The following is a 20,340-nucleotide window of genomic DNA, read 5'->3' as shown; positions in this document are numbered from 1 at the left end:
TTGATTCTGTTTCTCTCACTCTTTCTACACCAGAGACACAGAGGCACTTTTTCCTTGTCTTACCCATGACTATCTCAGGTCAAGGTTATAGATTGAGCTTGGCTTTAATTCTCATCAAAAGACCCCAATAAGTCTAAACCACAAGCCGCTGTCTTTTCATCTCTCTAACCACTCTGCTTCTAATCAACTGAAAATGACATGATCAACAGGAAGGGAGCCCACCCAAAGGACTAGTGTGGTCTCTGTGACCAGATGGCTCTAAAAAGAGCACGCTAGGGCCTCCCGGGTGGCGCAGCGGGTTGATCGCTGCACTGTGAAGCTGTCCGCACCCTCTGCAGCGCGGGTTCGATCCCTGGCCAGCCAGGGAGAAATCCACATGGCGAGACAGACCTCTCCTGTCTTGCCCACTGCTCCCCTCAGCAGTGTCTTCCGTCTGATTGCCTGTTCTGCTCCCTGCTCTCTCTGGTGAATTCTCTCACCCTCCCCTGACTCTGACCTGTACCCCAGTTCTTGTATAAATACATAAATCTTTAAAAAAAAAAAAAAAAAACAAAAACCTCCATCTTTAAAAAAAAAAAAGCACGCTAGCATCACAGTCTACAGCAAGTAGTCAGGTTGTCACTCAGGGCCTCAGTGTTGGCAGTGAAAACCTGCAGTTGTGGCAGAACTGAAAAGTAACTAAAAATACTCCAGCGCTGCTAATAAAGAAACAGTAATAGTATTTAAAAAATCAATACCTAAAGAATAAAAAAAAGATCCAGGAAATAATGAGTCATTATTACAAGGTAACAGGATCCAAGATTAATATATGAAAGTCAATTGCTTTCTTATATATACAGCAATAAATAACTGGAATAGAAAACTAAAAGCACAACACCATTTACATTAGTACTTGCCAAAATTAAATACTTAGATGTAAATCTAGCAAAATATGTACAAGAGGTATATGGAGAAAACTGCAAAACTCGAATCAAAGAAAACCTAAAGAGACAGAGGTCCAGGTGTCAGTATTATTAAGCTTCCATTCTGCCAACTTGACTGATAGTCAATCAATTGCAGTTAAAATTCCAGCAAGTTATTTTGTTTTGTTTTGTTTTTCTCAAAATACATTTATTTTTTATGTGGAAAACTTCATCTTTTTCTGCCATCTTTTTCCTATTATAAACTAAGACTCACTAATGCTACTGTTGCTGCTGGTAGAATATTTTAAAATTCAGTCAATGAGACTTGTTACTGCTGAGACATTTTCCTCAAATACCTACATACATTGAAAAATATGCACAATATTTGGGACCAAGATTATTTAAATAAATAACCTTTGTACCTGTATAAAATACAATGAGCCATACAGGGGCAAGGGTTGATAAGTTTGTGCAAAATGTTTATCATATATTGGGGTTTTGTTTTTTTTTTAACTTTAAACAAATTTTTATTACACAAAGTTTGTCACATAATTGGATATTTCTCTACTTTGTACACAATTATTTTTCTCTCCACAGAAAGGCTGCATCTTAACTTCTCATCTGGTGATGGCAAGCACTAAAATCCTGATTTTAACAGAATAGTAGTAAAAATGCCTCGGTGACTTAAGTTTAAAGCAGTACATTGGTACATGGCTCTTGCACTCAGTCATCAGGAATGTACAAATGTCTTTTTATTCAAAAATACAAAATAAATTATCTGTAGGCATGGACAATGACAGCAGTAAACCATTATGTTTTCAACTGAAACCAGTAACTGATGATTATAGTGATTTTCTTAAACATCAGCCAGCCTTTTCTTCAGTCATTTCCTTCAACTGACTTCTCTGAAGTTATAGATGAGGAACTCTGCTTTGAGCTTCCTCTCACAGTTCATCAATAATGGTAAATCACTATTCTAGGAATTAGAACATGCCACCTCCCATACCTACTCCCATTCCTACTCCCATTCCACCCATTCCACCCAGTGCAGGGTCCTTCTCTTCTTTAGGAATTTCTGTAACTACAACTTCTGCTGTAGTTAACAGAGAGGCTACTCCAGCAGCATCCAATAAGGCTGTTCTTACAACCTTGGTTGGATCAGTGACTCCTTTTTCCACAATATTCACAAAATCTCCCACCGTAGCATCATAACCAACTTCTGAGGAACTCTGCAAAATTTTCTCAACTATCAATGATCCTTCAACACCTGCATTCTTAGCAATAGTCATTGCAGGAATTTTGAGTGTTCTTTTAATAATCTCTATACCAATTTTCTGATCTTCATTAGCTGGAGTTAATGAGTCCAAGGGTGGAATGCACCGAAGCAGAGCACAACCTCCTCCCAGAACAATGCCTTCTTCAACAGCAGCTCATGTAGCACTGAGGGCATCGGTTACTCTGTCTTTCTTTTCATTCACTTCAACATCACTTGTCCCACCAACCTTCAGCACAGCTACTCCATCTGAGAGTTTTGCTAGACGTTCATTTAGTTTTTCTTTTTCATATTCACTAGTTATGACATCTAACTGCTCAATGATTTCTTGAATACGTTTTTCAATTTGAGCCTTGTCACCTTTTCCTTTCAAGAGCATGGCATCATCTTTGGTCACAATGACCTCTCCAACTTTTCCTAAGTCATGAGGTTGAACATCTTCAAGATTTAAAGTTAATCCCTCTTCTCCAAATACTGCACCACCAGTAGCAATAGCCATATCTTTCAGCTGATTCTTTCTATTGTCACCGAAACCTGGAGCTTTGACTGCTACAACTTGAAGACCAACTTTTAGCCCATTCAAAACAAGTGTACTCAGAGCTTCTCCATCGACATCTTCTGCAATTATGACCAAAGGCTTACGGTGAGCACTGGCAATTTCAAGAGCAGGTACAATGGACTGGACGCTAGAAATTTTCTTTTCACTCAATAGAACATAGGCATCTTGGAATTCACATTTCTGACCTTTTGATGTATTAATAAAGTATGGAGAAATATAACCTCAATCAAACTTCATATCTTCAATAATTTCTAATTCATCACTCAGTGTTTTTCCATCCTTTACTGTGATGACCCCCTTTCTTCCAACCTTTTTCATTGCATCAGAAATGATGTTTCCAATTTCTTTGTCTCCATTTGCAGAAATCGTAGCAACCTGAGAAATTTCTTCAGGGGTTGTCACTGGTTTTGACTGCTTCTTAAGTTCAGCAATTACAGCATCAAGAGCCAGCATCACACCTCTCCTTATTTCCACTGGATTAGCACCTTTGCTAATCTTCTCGAAGCCTTCCTTGGCAATAGAGCGGGCCAGTACAGTGGCAGTAGTAGTACCATCCCCGGCCTCTTCATTTGTGTTATTGGCAGCATCTTGAACAAGTTTGGCGCCAATATTTTTATATTTATCTTTTAAGTCAATGGACTTTGCAACAGTCACACCATCTTTTGTTACTTTGGGACTTCCCCAACTTTGTTCAATAATCACTGTTCTTCCCTTTGGCCCCATAGTAACCGCCACAGCATCAACTAAAAGGTCTACACCTTGAAGCATTAAGGCTCGGGCATCTGCACCAAATTTTACATCTTTGGCATAAGCCCGAGTGAGATGAGGAGCCAGGGTCCTGGACACCGGCTTAATCTGGCGAAGGACTGAGAGTAATCGAAGCATTTCTGCAGTGCAGCGGCAGGGCGTGCGGGCCACGACTCGGACCGTCGGTGGCGAGTGAGGGTATTGGGTTTTTTTTTTTTTAGCCAGAATATCAAAGTATAGGAAAGTACAATACAAGAAAAACAGCTTTAGAATTTTTTTTCTTTAATGAAGTAACATTGGTTTACAACATTGCATATTATTTAAGGGGACAGGTTCACTTCTCCTCAGATGTATGTTACCACACCACACCCACCACCAAGGCACCCAGAGTTCTCCACCATAATCCATTGTGCCCCCTCCACTAATACCTCCCCTTCCTGCCCGCCCCATCCAGTAGCCTCAATTCTACATCCTGTTTCAAGGGTTTGGTTTGGTTTTGTCTGACCCTTTGTTTTGTCTCTCTGTAATTCACATATGAGTGAAACCATCCAGTATTTATCTTCATTTTTCTGGCTTATTTCATTTAGCATGATCTCCTCCAGTTCCATCCATATTCTTACAAATGGCAAGATTTGATTTTTTTTTTTATCATCAAGCTGAGCATTTTAGAGGTTCTTCTCATGTACTGTGTTCTGTTGGCCACAGGTCTCCCCAGCCCCAACCACCTACTAGAGTTACTGTCCTCTCCTCAGCATCCCAGCCAGGGAGAGCACACCCGCTGGGATGAGCAGTAGTCACTGTTCTCACATGCTTATGTTTTGTTTCCCAAAGCTCAACTTTGAAATTAGAAAGAGGAAAAAAATATATAAGGAAACCACATCCTTTGTACACTCTGTATATAGAGTCAGTCAAGAATTGAAAACAGGTTTCTTCCTTGATGTGGGGACACCTGCCACGATGAGGAACTCCTGCACTGTTCCAGCATTCTTTCTCTGGGCTGCCATTTTTCTCCTGTTAATTCCTGAAGGTAAGACTGATGCTCGTCATTTCTGTTATAACCATTGGGCAAACAGAGCAGACTTTCAATAACCTTTTGGCAATGTTAGCTAAGTGTGCTAAGATGAGATTTCTTTTTTTTTTAAGATTTATTTATTTATGCTTACAAGAACTGGGGTACAAGCCAGAGGTGGGGGTGGGGGATGAGAGGATTCACCAGAGATAGAGTGGGGAATAGAACAGGCAGACTGACTGAAATACACTGCTGAGGGGAGTAGCAGGTGAGACAGGAGAGGTCTGCTGCACCATGTGGGTTGCTCCCTGGCTGGCTGGGATTCAAACTCATGCTACAGTGGCTGCGGACTGCCCCATCTGTTATGTCCTAACCCTTGCACCACCAGAGAGGCTGCTGAGATTTCTTCCCCCAAGTCTTTCTTGGATTTAATATATATACATAGCGCATATATATATATATATATATGTATACTATAATTCTTGGATTTTATATATATATATATCTTTATTTCAGAAGGAAAGACATCCTTCTTTGTTCTTTATCATATCTTCACAAATGATAACAGAACCACCAGTGCATATGCTGTCAAGCTATAGGTTAAAAACTGCCAGAAAGGAAAAACAAGCAAACATAAAGCTCTCAAGGTAGGAGAACAAACAGTACCTTTCAAGGAAGGAATAGTGGTGCCTCAGCCCTATTTGCTGCAAAAAGGCATAGATAGTTTTAACAACAAATTTGACCCAGACACCCAAAACAAATCAGGGATGATTCAAATCTTTATCAGTATTTCTCCAGGCTAGTGTATCCTTGGAAATACACTAGGGCATTTGGAATGCCACACGTCAATTCTCTGAAAGTGCTGTGGTATTTTATATTAAACCTACTCCTTGGTGTCCTAAGCAGTGACCAGCTTGTCTGGTTCTGTGAAGCACATGCATCAGTACTAAAGGCTGCAAAACACCTGTCATTGTCACCAGAAGGCAAATGGCCCTGGGGAGCTCTATATTTCCTTTAAAACCTTCTAGGAAGTAAAGACTACTCTGAGGCTGCACAAAAGTGTAGAGCAGTCAAGGGCTTTCCCCAGGGTCGGGAGATGGGAGTGGAGGACAAGGGCTCATACAACAACCTGTCTTCATTGGAATTCCCAGCGAAGAATTGCCTAGTTTATCTCACACTTAAAATGAGAACATTTTTAAATAACTTAAAGTTAAAATAATATAAGTTTTCAGGACATTCAGCACAAAAGGGTGGACATATTAGAAGCATGACATGTTCAGTCACTGTCAGTCTCCACCTGCGTAAAGACAGAGGATTCTAAAATCCAGTCATATTTCTTTTTCAAAAGAAAAACTAAAGCTTCACTTTGTTTTCTGTGTCAGACTGGGCAATGTGGATCCAGAAAGGGAAAAGTCACAACAGAGCAACATTGTTGCTTTCACCCAACCCTTCTGCATATCAGAAGACGCTAGGATTTTTGAAAAATACTGCCATCCCACACCCTGTCCTGGAAATTCTAATTTATCTTGATTCTGGATGGAAACCAAGAATTGTTAGTTTTTAATGACTACACCTTGACCCCTGGCCCTCCTAAGAGTGGTTGACTGTAAGAAATATGGACTTATTTTCTGAAGTTAGTATATGTATGAATTCACCTAATACAAGACTTTCCAAAAGAGAGTTTATAATTCTATTGAGTTTGTAATTTTTGTATCCCAGACTATGTAAAGATGCACCTTTGGAATCTGTCTTATAACTCAACCCAGGAGAATATGTGATGTGGGTGAAGTTCTCTTGGTTTATATAAATAAATCTTACCCCTCTATTTCTTAAGATAGATCCAAGTTTCTTCTGGAAATTAGAGTCCCTGTGGCCACTCTCATCCCCTTCCCCTCACCTGAGTAAGTCTTATAAAAGACTTCTGTATCATTTACACCTCCTTGTGAATTTGTGAATTGCTTTAAACAGAATAACAATACATGTGCCCTAGTTAAGGGAGCATGAGTCTCAGTCAATGCACAGGAGAAATATTTTAGGAGGATCCAAGAACATCTGGTGCAGGAAAGGTGGAAGCTGAGAGCATATCCAAAAGGCACAAGATCCTCTCAGCCAATGTGGAGGGTGTGGCCGGTGGTAGGAATCATTACTCTCTTACAATGAGTCAATACTCCTGGTCTATCATCAAGGAAATTTGAGTCAAGCAACATTTTCTCCTTATAGCATCATCCATCCTCTTGCCCCTACTTCATCGAAAAAGGCCTTCGGTTAAACCAAGAGACTGGATCTGGAGAAGCCTGGTGAACCTCAGGTGAAATTCTCCAACGTAGGCTACTACTCTCTTAAAATAAGAATGAAAAGAGTGAAAATTTTCAATGACAGAATTATAATAATGACCACAGATAAAAGATGCTAATACCAGTTGTAAACTGTGTTTTTATACGAGGTTGGGGGAAAGAGCAGTTCTCAGGCATCTGACAGTGCCTCTGCTTTCCCAGATTAACACTCAACCGAAAATGGGTGAGTGGATGCCCAAGGGTGTCATCATCTCAAGCATCTTCTGTAGCAGTTGTTGCTGATGTAGAGCAATGCACAGCTTTCTGCTCTTTGCAAGCCTTAGGTTCTGAGGTCAGTGTTTTCCAGTCTGATAATCCCTGGATGCCAATACATGGCTTCGCTGAGCAGAAGAGGAATGCCTTCTGAGAAGTCAGGTAGGAATGGGACTTACATTCAAGATATATGAGCATCTTGGTGGAGAGGAGAGAGAAGTGTCCTCATCAATGCTTTCCCTCCAATCTGGAAAAGCCAGTCTGGTCTTAGAAACATGGCTTTAATGGAGCTCTTTGGGGTAGGCACTGATAGATTTGTCTTTTTCTTTTTAACAGATTTCTGTGAAAAAGTCATTGGAGGACATGATGTGAAACCTTATTCAAGACCCTACATGGTTCTATTTAAAACGGAAAATAAGCTTTGTGCTGGGGCTTTGATTAAAGAGGACTGGGTATTGACTGCAGCTCACTGTGCCCTGTAAGTGCTTGGGTTTTAAAAACATTTTTAGAGACATTCTAGTTTTGGGGAATGTAACAAAAAGTATAGGTCCCTGTAAAGTCACGGGAGGCTCATGTATCTTCACATCACTGAAGTCTTTGGGAACCTGCCGTACACCAGCAGGGTAAACACAGGCTTGGCCCCAGTGAATCAGACCAATGAGGACCCACAAGGAGCCTCCCCCAGTTCTTTCTAGGGCCCTCTGGTCCAGGTGCTGCAAGGTTTTGTTTCTGGTCCTGACTCTTGCCTGGGAAGAATTGGCCACAGAGGCAGAAAACCTTCCTTGTCCCTCAGGTGCCTGTGCACAACTGTCAGGGAGCAAAACTTGATTCAAATGCCTTTCTGTTTCTTGAATGAACACCTCTCACCATCCCCCTGTACTACTACTTTCGAACTCCTTCCAAACCTGGTCTTTTCTCCACTCCCAAAACAAAGCCTCCAATCCTGGACTGTTCAACATGACAACCACTATCACACTGGCTATGTAAACATACACATTATCTATAAATTTAAATTAAAGTTAAATGAAATTACAGATTTAGTTTCTCAGTCACATTAGTCACATCTCAAGTCCTCAGTAGCCATATTGGCTGGTGGCTTTGTAGGGTAAGTAAAGTATCAGGCCTTTCCACCCTCCCACCATTAGGAGTAATGATGGATTCCTGCGGTCCTGATTGCATGCCTGATGGCGGGCACCTGGAGTAGGGTGTGGGCATGCGTAGGTGGGTACACCTGGGCTGAGGCTGGGGTTATAAGGGCGGCGTCAGCGGGACGCCAAGAGAGCAAATGGAGCAGGGAAGCTAAGGCCGGGAGAGAATGCTGGAGAGCCCAGGAAGAGTGAAGATTCGCCAGGGGCTAGGAGGCCTGCCAGCCTCCCAGCCTACCTCCTGGCCACCCAGCACTCCTGCCGGCCTTGTACCTGGTAAACTCAATAAAACCCTGAAAAAGCCACCAGAGGCTCCAGGACTCTCCTTCACCCATCTGCTAGGATCATAGAGATCCTGCTCTGGCCCTTCCTGCCACTACAGGCTTCCACATAAGAGTGTGCAGATTTTTTGGAGCACTTCATCATGAAATTGTGCTCTGCTGAAATCGCTGTTTTAATGCCATAAGTGAACCAATTTCAGCTAGTGAAATGGAAGAATAGCAGTATCATTGTCAGGTTGATATAGTTTATACTAGATTGTGAATAACTGCCTTAATCATTTTTACATCATAGAGTATTCTGGTTTTATTAGCCAAAATGAACCTTAAGTGTAGAGTTAAATAAAAGAAGCATCATGCCCCTGCTTTAGCACACCAGCCCTCAATAAACACACTCACACTCAATGTCATGCAAATTTGACAACCTATTTCTAAGTATTTTCCTGTGTAAGTTAAGCTTGTTTTCTTACAAAGATCCTTTCAGTGCTTTACAGTCATTGAGTGCCTTTTGCTTCTGTTTCTCGCCTACTGAGATCTTTGCTTTCCTGTAATCTGTAATTCTCTATCACAGCTAAAGGAAGGTTAGTGGTACAGCAGTAAAACCCCAAGAGATATCCCAAGACATGTCTTAGTTGTCATGGAATTCTCTTCTTATTTGTTTTTCAATGAACCTAGTTTAGCTTGTCACAAATAAGCAGGTGATGATAAAGATGACAATGATGAAAAGTTCATAAACATTTTAGGTTTTGTTTTCTAAGGTATTTCCATAAGAACTGTACTTACAAGAGGGACTCAGACTATCAATATATAAAGTGCTTAGCTCTTGCTTATAGGAGTAAATCCAGTTAATAATGTTGTCTGTTTTCAGGAACAATAGGTCCCAGGTCATTCTTGGGACTGACACAAAAACCAAGGATGAGCTAACAGAACAGAAAATATTCTGTAAGAAACATATTCCCTATCCACGCTATGTACGGGAAACACATGAGAATGATCTTCAACTTGTACAGGTACATAGCTTAGACTGTCTACTTCAAATTCGTAGAACCTCGTGGAATTTGACATGGAAATCTTTCCTCAGTGGCCCCTATCATACAGACTATAGTTATGTAGGGGGACACTAGGGGTTGAACTAGAATTTAAGCAAAAATGACTATTTTAATTCTCTCATTCAGTTAACTCTTTATTCTTATCTTCTAAAAGCTGAACAAAAAATCATCAATTAATAAAAAAGTGACTGCCTATGGAGTGGGCAATGTTGTGACCCCAAACACCATCTGTCGAGTCACAGAGTGGGGAAAGGTTAACAATAAGACACCAAAAATCCTAAAAGAAGTCAAGGTCAAAATCATGGACAGAAAAACCTGCAATGATAAATATCAATATAATTATGAAACTGAAATTGGACAGAATATGATTTGTGCCAGAAATCTCAAAGGTGGAAAGGACCCATGTGATGTAAGTAAAATAAGATACCATGTTCTAGCTGTTGGATTAAGACATGAAGACATAGAAAATGTAATATCAGGCTTTACCTTGTCGTGGCGTGTCTTCCATAGAGTTCTGGTGCTTTATGGGAGAAGTTTGATAAAAGCCCAGACAAATAATTAATAGTCTGAGTTCAAGTGAGTTCATAAAAAATAGCAAGTTGACATTTAATGCTTATGTCTTCTTTATTTTATATCAAAGACTACTTAGAAGTAATTTTTTCTCATTTTCTCACATTATTCTATAGAAATCAAAACTTGCAAATATGTAGCACTTAGAAGGCTGAAGTCAGGGTTCTCACATGGCTCTTGATTTCACACATGTGTAAGACTAACTTTTTCCTGCAAAGGGAGCTTCCCACAGCCTTCACATCACCAGGAAGGGGTAAGTGGGCAGATTTACACTGCACAGCTCTGCACACAGGCCTCAGCGGCCCTCCATCCAGCTCCACCCGCCTTCCCCAAGGCCGGGACACTGAGGGACCAAGCCAGACTCGAGTTCTCACATACAGTTAGAGATGCGATTCTAGAGTTCCCTGACAGAATACACGATTACACAAGAGGTGGCACGTTCTGGGAGAAAAAAGCCAACTTACGAATAACTGAAGCCTCTGTGCTGTGGAGTCAGCTCTGATGTGTAATCACTGATTTCTGGGCATTTCCATCCAGCATCAGTCGCTCAAAGAGACTTAGGGAGTAGGTTCTAGGTATTGGAGATGGTGAAGGCAAAGTTTACTGGGTGTTGGTGCTGGGGGTTTTGGAAGATAACTACCTGCTGGGGTTGCTTGAAAATACGGTTTTTACTCTTTGCCTTTTGCCCCATCTACATTTGGCCATTTTACCCCTTGAGTTACTAAGCATTTTGAGAAATGACAAACAGGTGGGTCATCTTTCTAAAATGGAGGATCAATATCAAAATCAGTGGCTAGTGTAAACAATAAATGCTTTATTTCTCTTTTCACTAGTTTATGAATGAATCAAGTTTATTCCCAAACAATAAGCTGTAATTTTCAATTGGTCAAGGTGTCTATTAAGTTTCAACTAAGTTTTAACTTCACATTTAATGAAATTTCTGCCATCCTGCTAATGGTCATGCTCCATGCTAATTCCCCATCACCCCTCTTGTGTTTCCCCAGGGAGACTCTGGCAGTCCTTTGATATGCAAGGGTGAGCTCAGAGGCATATTTTCCTTTCACCATGGGAAATGTGGAGATCGTCACTTCCCTGGCATCTATACTCTTCTCTCACAGAAGCACATCAACTGGATAAAAAGGACTATGAAAAGACCAATTTAGATCATTCTATTTCATTTCATTTACTGTCACTTTTTGATCTTATATATAAAGTCAGTTCCTATCACCGTGCCTGTCTCTTTGCTCTAACTGTAGTGGGCAGGTCTCACCTGCAATTTGGGGTAGGGTCATGCAGTCACCTGGAGGATAATGCAAGGGTGTGATTATGGGACCAATGTCATGGGAGTCATTCAGGAGATATGTGACTTGCAAATGTTGCTTACCTATGAATCCCAGCAGGAGTGACACTAGGTAAGTCTGTCTAGTAACAAACACAGTAAGAACTCAGCATTTCTGCAAGAAACAAAAACAGCCATTCTGAGCATTTGGGTTAAAGGTAAGGAGGTTGTCCTTCTGAGGCCACTGTTCTATCAATACATCAACACCTGCTATTCATATTTACATGCAAGAACCTAAGTCTATGTGAGAAACAGGCATAGGAAATGCCTTGCAGCATTTTCTAAAGGCAAGTGAAGAGTAGGCATTAAAATGAAAGGCGAGGGGCCTCCCTGGTGGCGCAAGGGTTAAGCACTTCACTATGAAGCAATCCGCAGCCTCTGCAGCATGAGTTTGATCCCCAGCCGGCCAGGGAGCAACCCACATGGCACAGCAGACCTCTCCTGACTTGCCTGCTGCCCCCCTCAGCAGTGTACTTCAGTCAGTCTGCCTGTTCTGTTCCCCACTCTGTCTCTGGTGAATCCTCTCACCCCCCTCCACATCTCTGGCCTGTACCCCAGCTCTTGTATGCATAAATAAATAAATCTTTAAAAAAAATTAAGATGATATAAAGGATGCACGTGGCCAAATAGGAAAATTATGCAGCAGAATGTCAGCCTCTTTTCTCAGTTGTTTCTGTTTAAGCCTGGATTATCTGAATGATTTCTTAGCTCTCCTTGTCCCTGAGCAGGTCCCACTTTCCTGGTTAAAAAAGAAGCAGTTAGATTAAACCAGTAGTTTTCAAAATGATGCAGAATCAGCATGATTTGGGAAATTAGAAATGCAAATTATCAGCACACCTTCAGCCCTACTGAATCAGAAATTCCTGGAGTGAGGCCAGCTACCTCTTCTAAGGACCCCTCCAGGTGACTCTGATGCTTCTCCAGTTTGAGAATCTCTAAACTGCAGGTCAAGACCAAACTGCAAACTACAAGACCTCTGTGGGTCTCTGAACTGGGAATGTATCCAGAAAGTTTAGCGTATTCCAAATTATTGATATTGATAGTAATAAATACTTGATTTCAGCTGAATGTATCTCTAGTAGGTATGACTTTCTACAGATAAATTATTTGCTTAAACTTAAGTTTTACATTTTATCTGAACAAGTTAGTGAATCTTGACCTCACACTCCAGTACTGCACACACTGTAGGCACATAGACATCTAGGCCATGTGACCCCTGGACCATGAACATCCCCAGAAAATCTGTGTACCTCTGTGGGTAAGATCATAGCTGACACTAAGTAATGCCCTGCTTTACTTTTGTTTGTGGTTTGTTTTTTTTTTAATTTTGAAGGGGTAGGTTTATTAGGAAAAAGCCGTGCCTGATTAGACATAGGCAAGCAGTCTGGAAGAAGACCTGCCTTTAGTTTGGTTTTGGTTTGCTTTTAAATGTTATAGTTCTGTTCACTCAGCCCCTATAGTCAACTGGTGACACAAATAATTGGCTCCAATAAGATGCTTCTTACCCGCTAAGGATACAGTGATTCCGGCTCAGAGCCCTGTAAAGGCAGGAACGGACACGGGGCAGGTTTTCTGATCCCATGCAGACCGGGTAAAGGAGGAGTCAGAGTCCTCAGTAGTTTTGCAGGTTTTTTATTTGGGGGTCACCAGGCATATGGCAGGCAGGGTGCTGGCTGGGGGGCTGGGAGGCTGGCAGGCCTCCCAGCCCCCAGCAAGTCTTCACTCTATCTGGGCTCTCTAGCGTTCTTCTGCTGCTTCTCGGCTTCTCTTTCGGCCTCGGCTTCGGCTTCTACTGCTGCTACTGGTGCTGCTGCTGGCGTTCCTGTGACGCCGCCCTTAAAAGCACAGTCTTAACTCAGCTGAATCCCATCTACCTCTGCCCACACCCTATTCCAGGTGCCCGCCATCAGGCATGCATTCAGGACAAGGATCCATCATTTATCTGATGGCGGAAGGGCAGAAAAGCCTGATATTTTCTTTACCCTACAGTCCACCCCCTCAGGGTTTTCTGCCATACAGTCTATACATATATATACAATTTTCTAAGCAAACAACAATGCAGCCATGGCCCACAAAAGCAAATACATCACAACAAAATACAACAGAATACAAAAGCCCAGGCAGGGCCCCAACCTAGTGCAAAAGACAATTATTGGACCAGCAGATAACCACCAAATCTGCTGCCGAAGGCACTGCTCATACGAGGGAGGGGAATCACTCACGCATCTACTATATCACACCAGGAGCCGTCAGGCTTCCTGGCCTTCTCTGGCTGTAGTCTCGGCTACAAGGCACACACAGCATCCACCCCCAGGATGCACTAGCTCTGGGATTGGCAATTTTATTCTGTTGGGGGTAATCGCCAACCCTCAGGGTTTCTGTCTGCAGTCGCTCCAACACTCGGCCTTCATAGCCACCCATGCGACTCGCAGACCCCTGCACTCAGGCCAACCCACTGCACAAGCACATGGTTGGGGATCAAAACTTACATGTGGCTTGGGCTCCACCCCAAGCCACGTTCCCCACCCGTCCCCCAAGGACAGGTTCCTCAGCTCCTCACCCTCACTCAGGAATGAGCAGGGCATCACCCACAGGTGATTTTACGAGACTCACAGGGCTTCAGCATACCCAGGCTGCTTAACAGCCGCTTAGGGCTTCTCAACTTAGCATCAGTACCAGCTTTTGCCTTCTTAGTTGGCTCTTCTCCTCCACCTGGCTGCTGGGCATGCACAGGCTGCTTTTGGCCATCAAGCCCACTTGCCACCCCCAGATTCTCAAAAAAAAAAAATAACCTGCCAAGGTCCTCCGCCTTCTGGCGGGATTGTCAGTCCAAGTCCATCAGTCCATCAGTTCAAGTCCATTGGCCTCTCCCTGCGTCAGCAATGGCCTGCTGCCTCAGGGGTCATTGGCTGGTCCTTTCCGGTGTTGGTGGCTGGTCCTTTCCGGTGTCGTTGGCTGGTCCTTTTGGGCGTCTCCTTCACGCCAGGTCTCGTCCTGTAGCTCGTGGGTGTTGTCCACCTTCTGTGCCGCCATGGCGCCTCCAGCATCATCACAGGCAAACAGTCTGTTCTCCTTAGTCCCTCCAGGTCTTCGGAGGGCTACAATACCCGTCTGCATGGATCTTGCCGACTTACGCCAATTGTAAAGGCAGAACGGACACGGGGCAGGTTTCTGATCCCATGCAGACGGGTAAGGAGGAGTCAGAGTCCTCAGTAGTTTTGCAGGTTTTTATTTGGGGTTCACCAGGCATATGGCAGGCAGGGGTGCTGGCTGGGGGGCTGGGAGGCTGGCAGGCCTCCCAGCCCCCAGCAAGTCTTCACTCTATCTGGGCTCTCTAGCGTTCTTCTGCTGCTTCTCGGCTTCTCTTTCGGCTTCGGCTTCGGCTTCTACTGCTGCTACTGTGCTGCTGCTGGCGTTCCTGTGACGCCGCCCTTAAAAGCACAGTCTTAACTCAGCTGAATCCCATCTACCTCTGCCCACACCCTATTCCAGGTGCCCGCCATCAGGCATGCATTCAGGACAAGGATCCATCATTTATCCTGATGGCGGAAGGGCAGAAAAGCCTGATATTTTCTTTACCCTACAAGCCCCAACTATGGACAAGTGAACCAGCATATATCTCAGCCACTTTTTAGTGACCACATCACTACCAGTGAACAGGCAGAGATACTTAGCAAAGACATTTTCACAGCTACATGTTTTCTCCAAGGTCTAATAGTCAATTAATGGTGCTACACTCAGTCCTTTCTACGAAGTAAAAACTCAGCACCTTTCACCCTAGTTAGCAGTTCTCAATTCTGTTTATATATTAGGATCAACTAGAGCACATGCTGTGGGTTCTTGCATTCTGATTTAACGGCAGGAGTAGAGCCTTGAGGAGATGGGGTTTATGTTGAAGGTCACCAGATGAATTCAATGTATAGCAAAAGGTTTAGAATCACTATCACACTCCTAATTCCTTCTGAGATGTGGGAATTCCAAACCCAAAAATGCATCTACAGGCACCACAAATAAAATTTGGGTGCCTGGATACTTCCTAGAGTCAGGAATTCCATTTATTTCTAAAAGCCTCTTCCTCTGCCCATTTCAAATGAGCAGAGGTATGAGATGCGCATGAGGTCTGAGAATGTTGGTGAGAAGAAATCATGACACAAATTTCATAGAATCCAGCATCACTGCAGAGATGAGATGGCAGTGAGAGTCAACTTCCTCCAGAGGCATGAAACACATAAGCAAGATTGTTTGCATTGCTAATAAACAGTAATCATAATAATGATATGTGAAAAATTAGATTAATGAACATTTGGTTAATCCCTAATGCAGAGAGCCTATCAGGAAAAAGTTCACTCCTTTTAAGTAACTCTGATCATGCGCTGAGGTGAGGAAGGAGAACTGACAAATTACCTTGAGAAAAAAGACTAAAAAAGAAAGAAATATGACAGAAAGAAAATGTGGAAAAACTAAGAAGAAATTCCTAAATCATCATTAAATGCCATTCAGAAAAGAACCAGATTGGAATGTTGCCCTACCAAATAGCTACAAGTATACTTCACTTCATATAGAGTCTCTATATTAGCATGCTGCTAAAAGTCAGTTTTAGTTATCTAGCAATTATACAGAGCACATCATTAGATATTTTAAAAAGCTATCCAGTAGTTGCACTTCTCCCTGGTGCCAACAGCCAAACATATTCTCTCTTTAATCCAGGATACAGAAGATACATAGTTACAAGTGAGACTGAAGTCTGTATTTTTCAATCCTATTGTGGTTTTCTCCATTCCAGATGTGTACAGAATATGCAAGGGTTAAAGCAATAAGATTTTTAAAATTCCAATCTAGAATATTCAGATCTGTAAGAAAAGTGTTTCAAATTAGGGTGATTATATAATCAAATAAAATGTTTTCAGATAAACAGTTTATTGGTAAAGGAAAATGATTAATGCCTTTCCTGCAGTAAATTGGAAAACAAAATCATCAATCCAAGCAAATCATTAGAAGTTCAAAAATAGAAACTGGAATAAAATCTGATGTCGACATTCACAGTCTAATAAGCAGTAACACTTATCATTTGTGCTCAAATACTTATTTAGAAGCATTTAGAGAACTTCAAAATCTCATCATCCATTATTAGTATACATGGGTTTCAGATAAAAGATCACTAAAATTAAAAACACATAACTCTTTTTATTTATTTTTTTTATTTTCTTACATTGTTCATTTTTATACAATATTTGATTTCTCCCCTCAGGTGCAGTCCCCATAATTCTCCCACCAACATAGCACCTGGGTCCATCACCACAGTCCTGTGTAAAAGCACATCATCCTTATGGAAACATGCTCAGACTTAGGATATCCACATGGGAGAGTCTACCATCATCTCTAACCTGAATACTACCCATTACAGTATATCTAGAAATGGTGGTCAATGACTTGCTTATGATACCTAAATGTTCTCACTAGTATTCTCTAGCTCACACCATAAGAACTCTTTGACTGCTAAGCAAAGCTGTATTTGCATAACCACATATTAAATGCACACTATCTTATACCTTTAAGAAACTCCAGTCCTGATTGACACCTGTCATACAACATCATTAGGAACACCTGTTCTATTACAGGGGACTAAGGCTACTCAAACTCATTTCTCTCACTGATGACAATTACAGATTCTGAACAAAATATCAAAAACAAACACTTGAGAACTCTGCAAAATAAGCAAAAACAGATAAACTAAGTATGGCAACCAAAATTTGGAGAAACATTGAATGGTAACTAGACCTAATTGTGGTGATCATTTCACAGTGTGTACAGGTATCAAATCATTATGTTCTACCCCTAAATCCAAATTAATGTGATATTTCAATTGCACATTTATAACAAGTTTTATTTATAAAACACTTGGAGAAATAGCTAGTTGAGAGATAAGTTTTCCTCTTTTTTCTCAGATGACTTTACCATCTGAGGGTGAAATCCAGCCATGGAGTGGCAACAGCAGTAGAAACTCTGATAGATCTGAAATATATCCTGAAGAAGGCATCATCCTGTGGGCAAATACCTAGGAGTGGAATTGCTGGATCATATGGAAGCTCTATCTTTAGTAGGTTGAGGAATCTCCACCCAGCTTCCATAGTGGTTGGACCAGTTTGCACTCCCACCAGCAGTGCAGGAGAGTTCCATTCTCTCCACATCTTCGCCAACATTTGTTGTTGCTAGTTTTTTTAATATGTGCCATTCTCACTGGTGTGACCCAAGGACACAGAAACATTAATTCCAAAGAGCACCTGCACCCCTATGTTTATAGCAGCACAATTTACGATAGCTAAGCTTTGGGAAACCCAAATGCCCAAATTGGGACTGGATCAAGAAGATGTGGTACATATAACAATGGAATATTACTCAGCATTCAAAAAAGATAAACACAATCAATTTGCAGCAACATGGGAGCTGGAGCTCATTGCTCAGCGAAATAAGCCAGAAAGAAAAAGAAAAATACCGGATGGTCTCACTCATAGCAGGAATCTAGAAAACCTAGATAAGGGACCAAGAAAAAGAATAACTATAAGAAAGAAAAAATCAAAATCAACAAACAACTGTGAACCAGAGACACACTTTGGCGGGGGGGAGGGCGGGGGAAGGAGGGGTCAAAATCAGGGGGTTGTCATTGTATGGGGAATATAAAAATAAAAAAATTAATTTAAAAAAATAAATAAATAAATAAAATGCTGATATAAGTCCCCCCAAAAAATAAATTAAAATAAAATAAAAAAGAAGGCATCATCCTGGTTAAAGGAACCAGGAAAAGGTAGCTGCAGTGGCAAAAGACCAAGAGTGAAGAGAACCAGATATGCATCTTGTATTGTGAGTGTATGAACCACACTCACCTCAGCTTGACTCCGAAATCATGTAAGTAGGATGTAAACGCAAATCAGCTTAGCAAAGGCTTTGTGAAATGAACTGAGATTTGAAAAAACAACACAAGTTTTAACCTACACGATGGCCCAAATACATCATTAATTAACCAATATGCTGCCTTCGTCCATGCTATTAACATTACTGAAATGTTCTCTATACTGCGCTCCAACCCTTACAAGTCCCACCCATCTTGAAGACCACATTCAAGACTCAATAATTCTATGAAGCCTTTCTAGAAAATTCCAAACACCATTGAGCTCCCCCAAAACTATAGCTCCTTCGACCCCACGCTAACTATTGAAATTCTACATTGGCAAAATATTGGTTCCATTTGATAGATAGAATAGTACTATCTTCCAAACTAGATTATAAGCTAGACACATAACAAGATGACCTGATATGATTGAGCAATTGGATTTAACCGTGCATAATATCCGAATAAGAACAGGCCAACTATTTGTACAGTTCATTTTTATAAAGTAAGACAAAATGCCTTTTTCTCACATCCCCCCAGCAACAAGAAGACCCTAACATGAGAACTACCCATGAGAAAACCAACTACAGTAACCATATTTGGGTGGTTCACCATTTGAACAGAAAGAACAAGACTCATTGATTTTTCCAGAGTCAAATTTCAAGCTTATGGCTGAGACAAAAAGAATTTTGCACTCAATTTTGAAATTCATGATCTAAGCAATAAGTTGCATTTCAAAGACCTCCACCTCTGGTTGGAGGATAAAGTAGTTTGTATCACTGAATCTTTTAAGACGGCAGCACTCATTCTGCCTCATCTCTACAGCCTATGTGAAATGAAATTATAAAAATATAATTTATTCTTGCAGGCATTAAGAGAAAATGGAGTGAAAAAGGAAACAGTCATTGGGATAAAACTAAATTAGAAGTTTAGGGGAGGAAAGGGAAAAAAGAAGATAGGTATTAAACAAATATATTTTTATATTTATAAAAATACAATTGCAATTTTCTAATAAAAAGCAATTCAGGGGCCTCCCCCGTGGCACAGTGGTTGAGCACTGGGTTGCGAAGCTGCCCGCAGCCTCTGCAGCGCCGGTTCGATCCCTGGCTGCTCCCCGGCCACCGAAGGCGGGTCCCACATGGTGCGCAGACCTCTCCTGCCGCCCGCTGCTCCCCTCAGCAGTGTACTTCGGTCCTTCTGCCTGCTCTGCTCCCCGCTCTGGCTCTGGTGAATTCTCTCACCCTCCCGCGCTTCTGACTGTACCCAGTGCTTGTATAAATAAATAAATAAATCTTTAAAAAAAAAAAAAAAAAAAAAAGCAATTCAGTGTCAGGCCGAAATGTAGATGACAAATTGTGGAAGCTCATGGCGATGCTGCTATATCATGTTTTGAATATTTATGATCATTTGAGATTTTCAAATTAAAGTAATTTGTGCATAACAATATACCTATCAATTCAGCAATTAAGATAAATTTAACCCCTATTTAATCTTTGTCAATAAATATTTGTTAATTCACTGATTCTGGCTCTCTCACTCTTTCTATACAAGAGCACACAGAGGCAATTTTTGCTTGTCTTACCCCTGACTGGCTCAGGTCAAGGTTATAGCTTGAGCTTGGCTTTAATTCTCATCAAAAGACCCCAATTAGTCTAAACCACAAGCCACTGTCTTTTCATCTCTCCAACCACTCTGCTTCTAATCAACTGAGAATGACATTCTCAACAGGAAGGGAGTCCACCCAAGGACTTGTGTGGTCTCTGTGACCAGATGGCTTCTGACGAAAGTACACTATCATCACACAGTGCTACAGCACGTAGTCAGGTTGTCACTCAGAGCCTCAGTGTTAGCAGTGAAAACCTGCAGTTGTGCCAGAACTGCAAAGTTACTAGATATACTCAGGCACTGCTAATAAAGAAACAGCAATAATTAAAATAATACCTGAAGAATCAAGAAATAAGAGTCATTATAACAAGGTTACAGGATCCAAGAGTAATATATGAAAGTCAATTGCTTTCTTATATATACCAGCAGTTA

At 41.5% G+C, this 20,340-nt stretch overlaps 1 protein-coding gene and 1 pseudogene across 1 annotated transcript; one reads left to right on the top strand and one right to left on the bottom strand.

Annotated features, from left to right (window-relative positions):
- Positions 1 to 1,835: 1,835 nt before the first annotated feature.
- LOC119261061 (60 kDa heat shock protein, mitochondrial-like) lies at positions 1,836 to 3,619 on the bottom strand (annotated as a pseudogene).
- A 3,809-nt stretch (positions 3,620 to 7,428) lies between these two features.
- Positions 7,429 to 17,476, top strand: LOC119260442 (granzyme A-like). The gene is made up of 4 exons (XM_037529364.1): positions 7,429 to 7,514; positions 9,328 to 9,469; positions 9,663 to 9,917; positions 17,363 to 17,476. Exons 1-4 carry the CDS (start codon positions 7,429 to 7,431, stop codon positions 17,474 to 17,476), a joined length of 597 nt encoding a protein of 198 aa, XP_037385261.1.
- The last annotated feature ends 2,864 nt before the right edge of the window (positions 17,477 to 20,340 follow it).

Source organism: Talpa occidentalis, unplaced genomic scaffold (genome assembly GCF_014898055.3).
Source record: "Talpa occidentalis isolate TD23 unplaced genomic scaffold, MPIMG_talOcc4v2.1 talOcc4.6, whole genome shotgun sequence".
Taxonomy (NCBI): Eukaryota; Metazoa; Chordata; class Mammalia; order Eulipotyphla; family Talpidae; genus Talpa; species Talpa occidentalis.
This window is presented reverse-complemented; position numbering and strand designations above follow the sequence as displayed.

What these genes read in the sequence shown, in the direction of transcription:
- LOC119260442 (XM_037529364.1), top strand. Translation starts at nt 7,429, where the DNA reads ATGGTTCTATTTAAAACGGAAAATAAGCTTTGTGCTGGGGCTTTGATT. An exon ending in ACTGCAGCTCACTGTGCCCT is followed by an intron (nt 7,515 to 9,327) that starts GTAAGTGCTTGG and finishes GTCTGTTTTCAG; the next exon opens with GAACAATAGGTCCCAGGTCA. An exon ending in GTGGAAAGGACCCATGTGAT is followed by an intron (nt 9,918 to 17,362) that starts GTAAGTAAAATA and finishes CTTTTTTCTCAG; the next exon opens with ATGACTTTACCATCTGAGGG.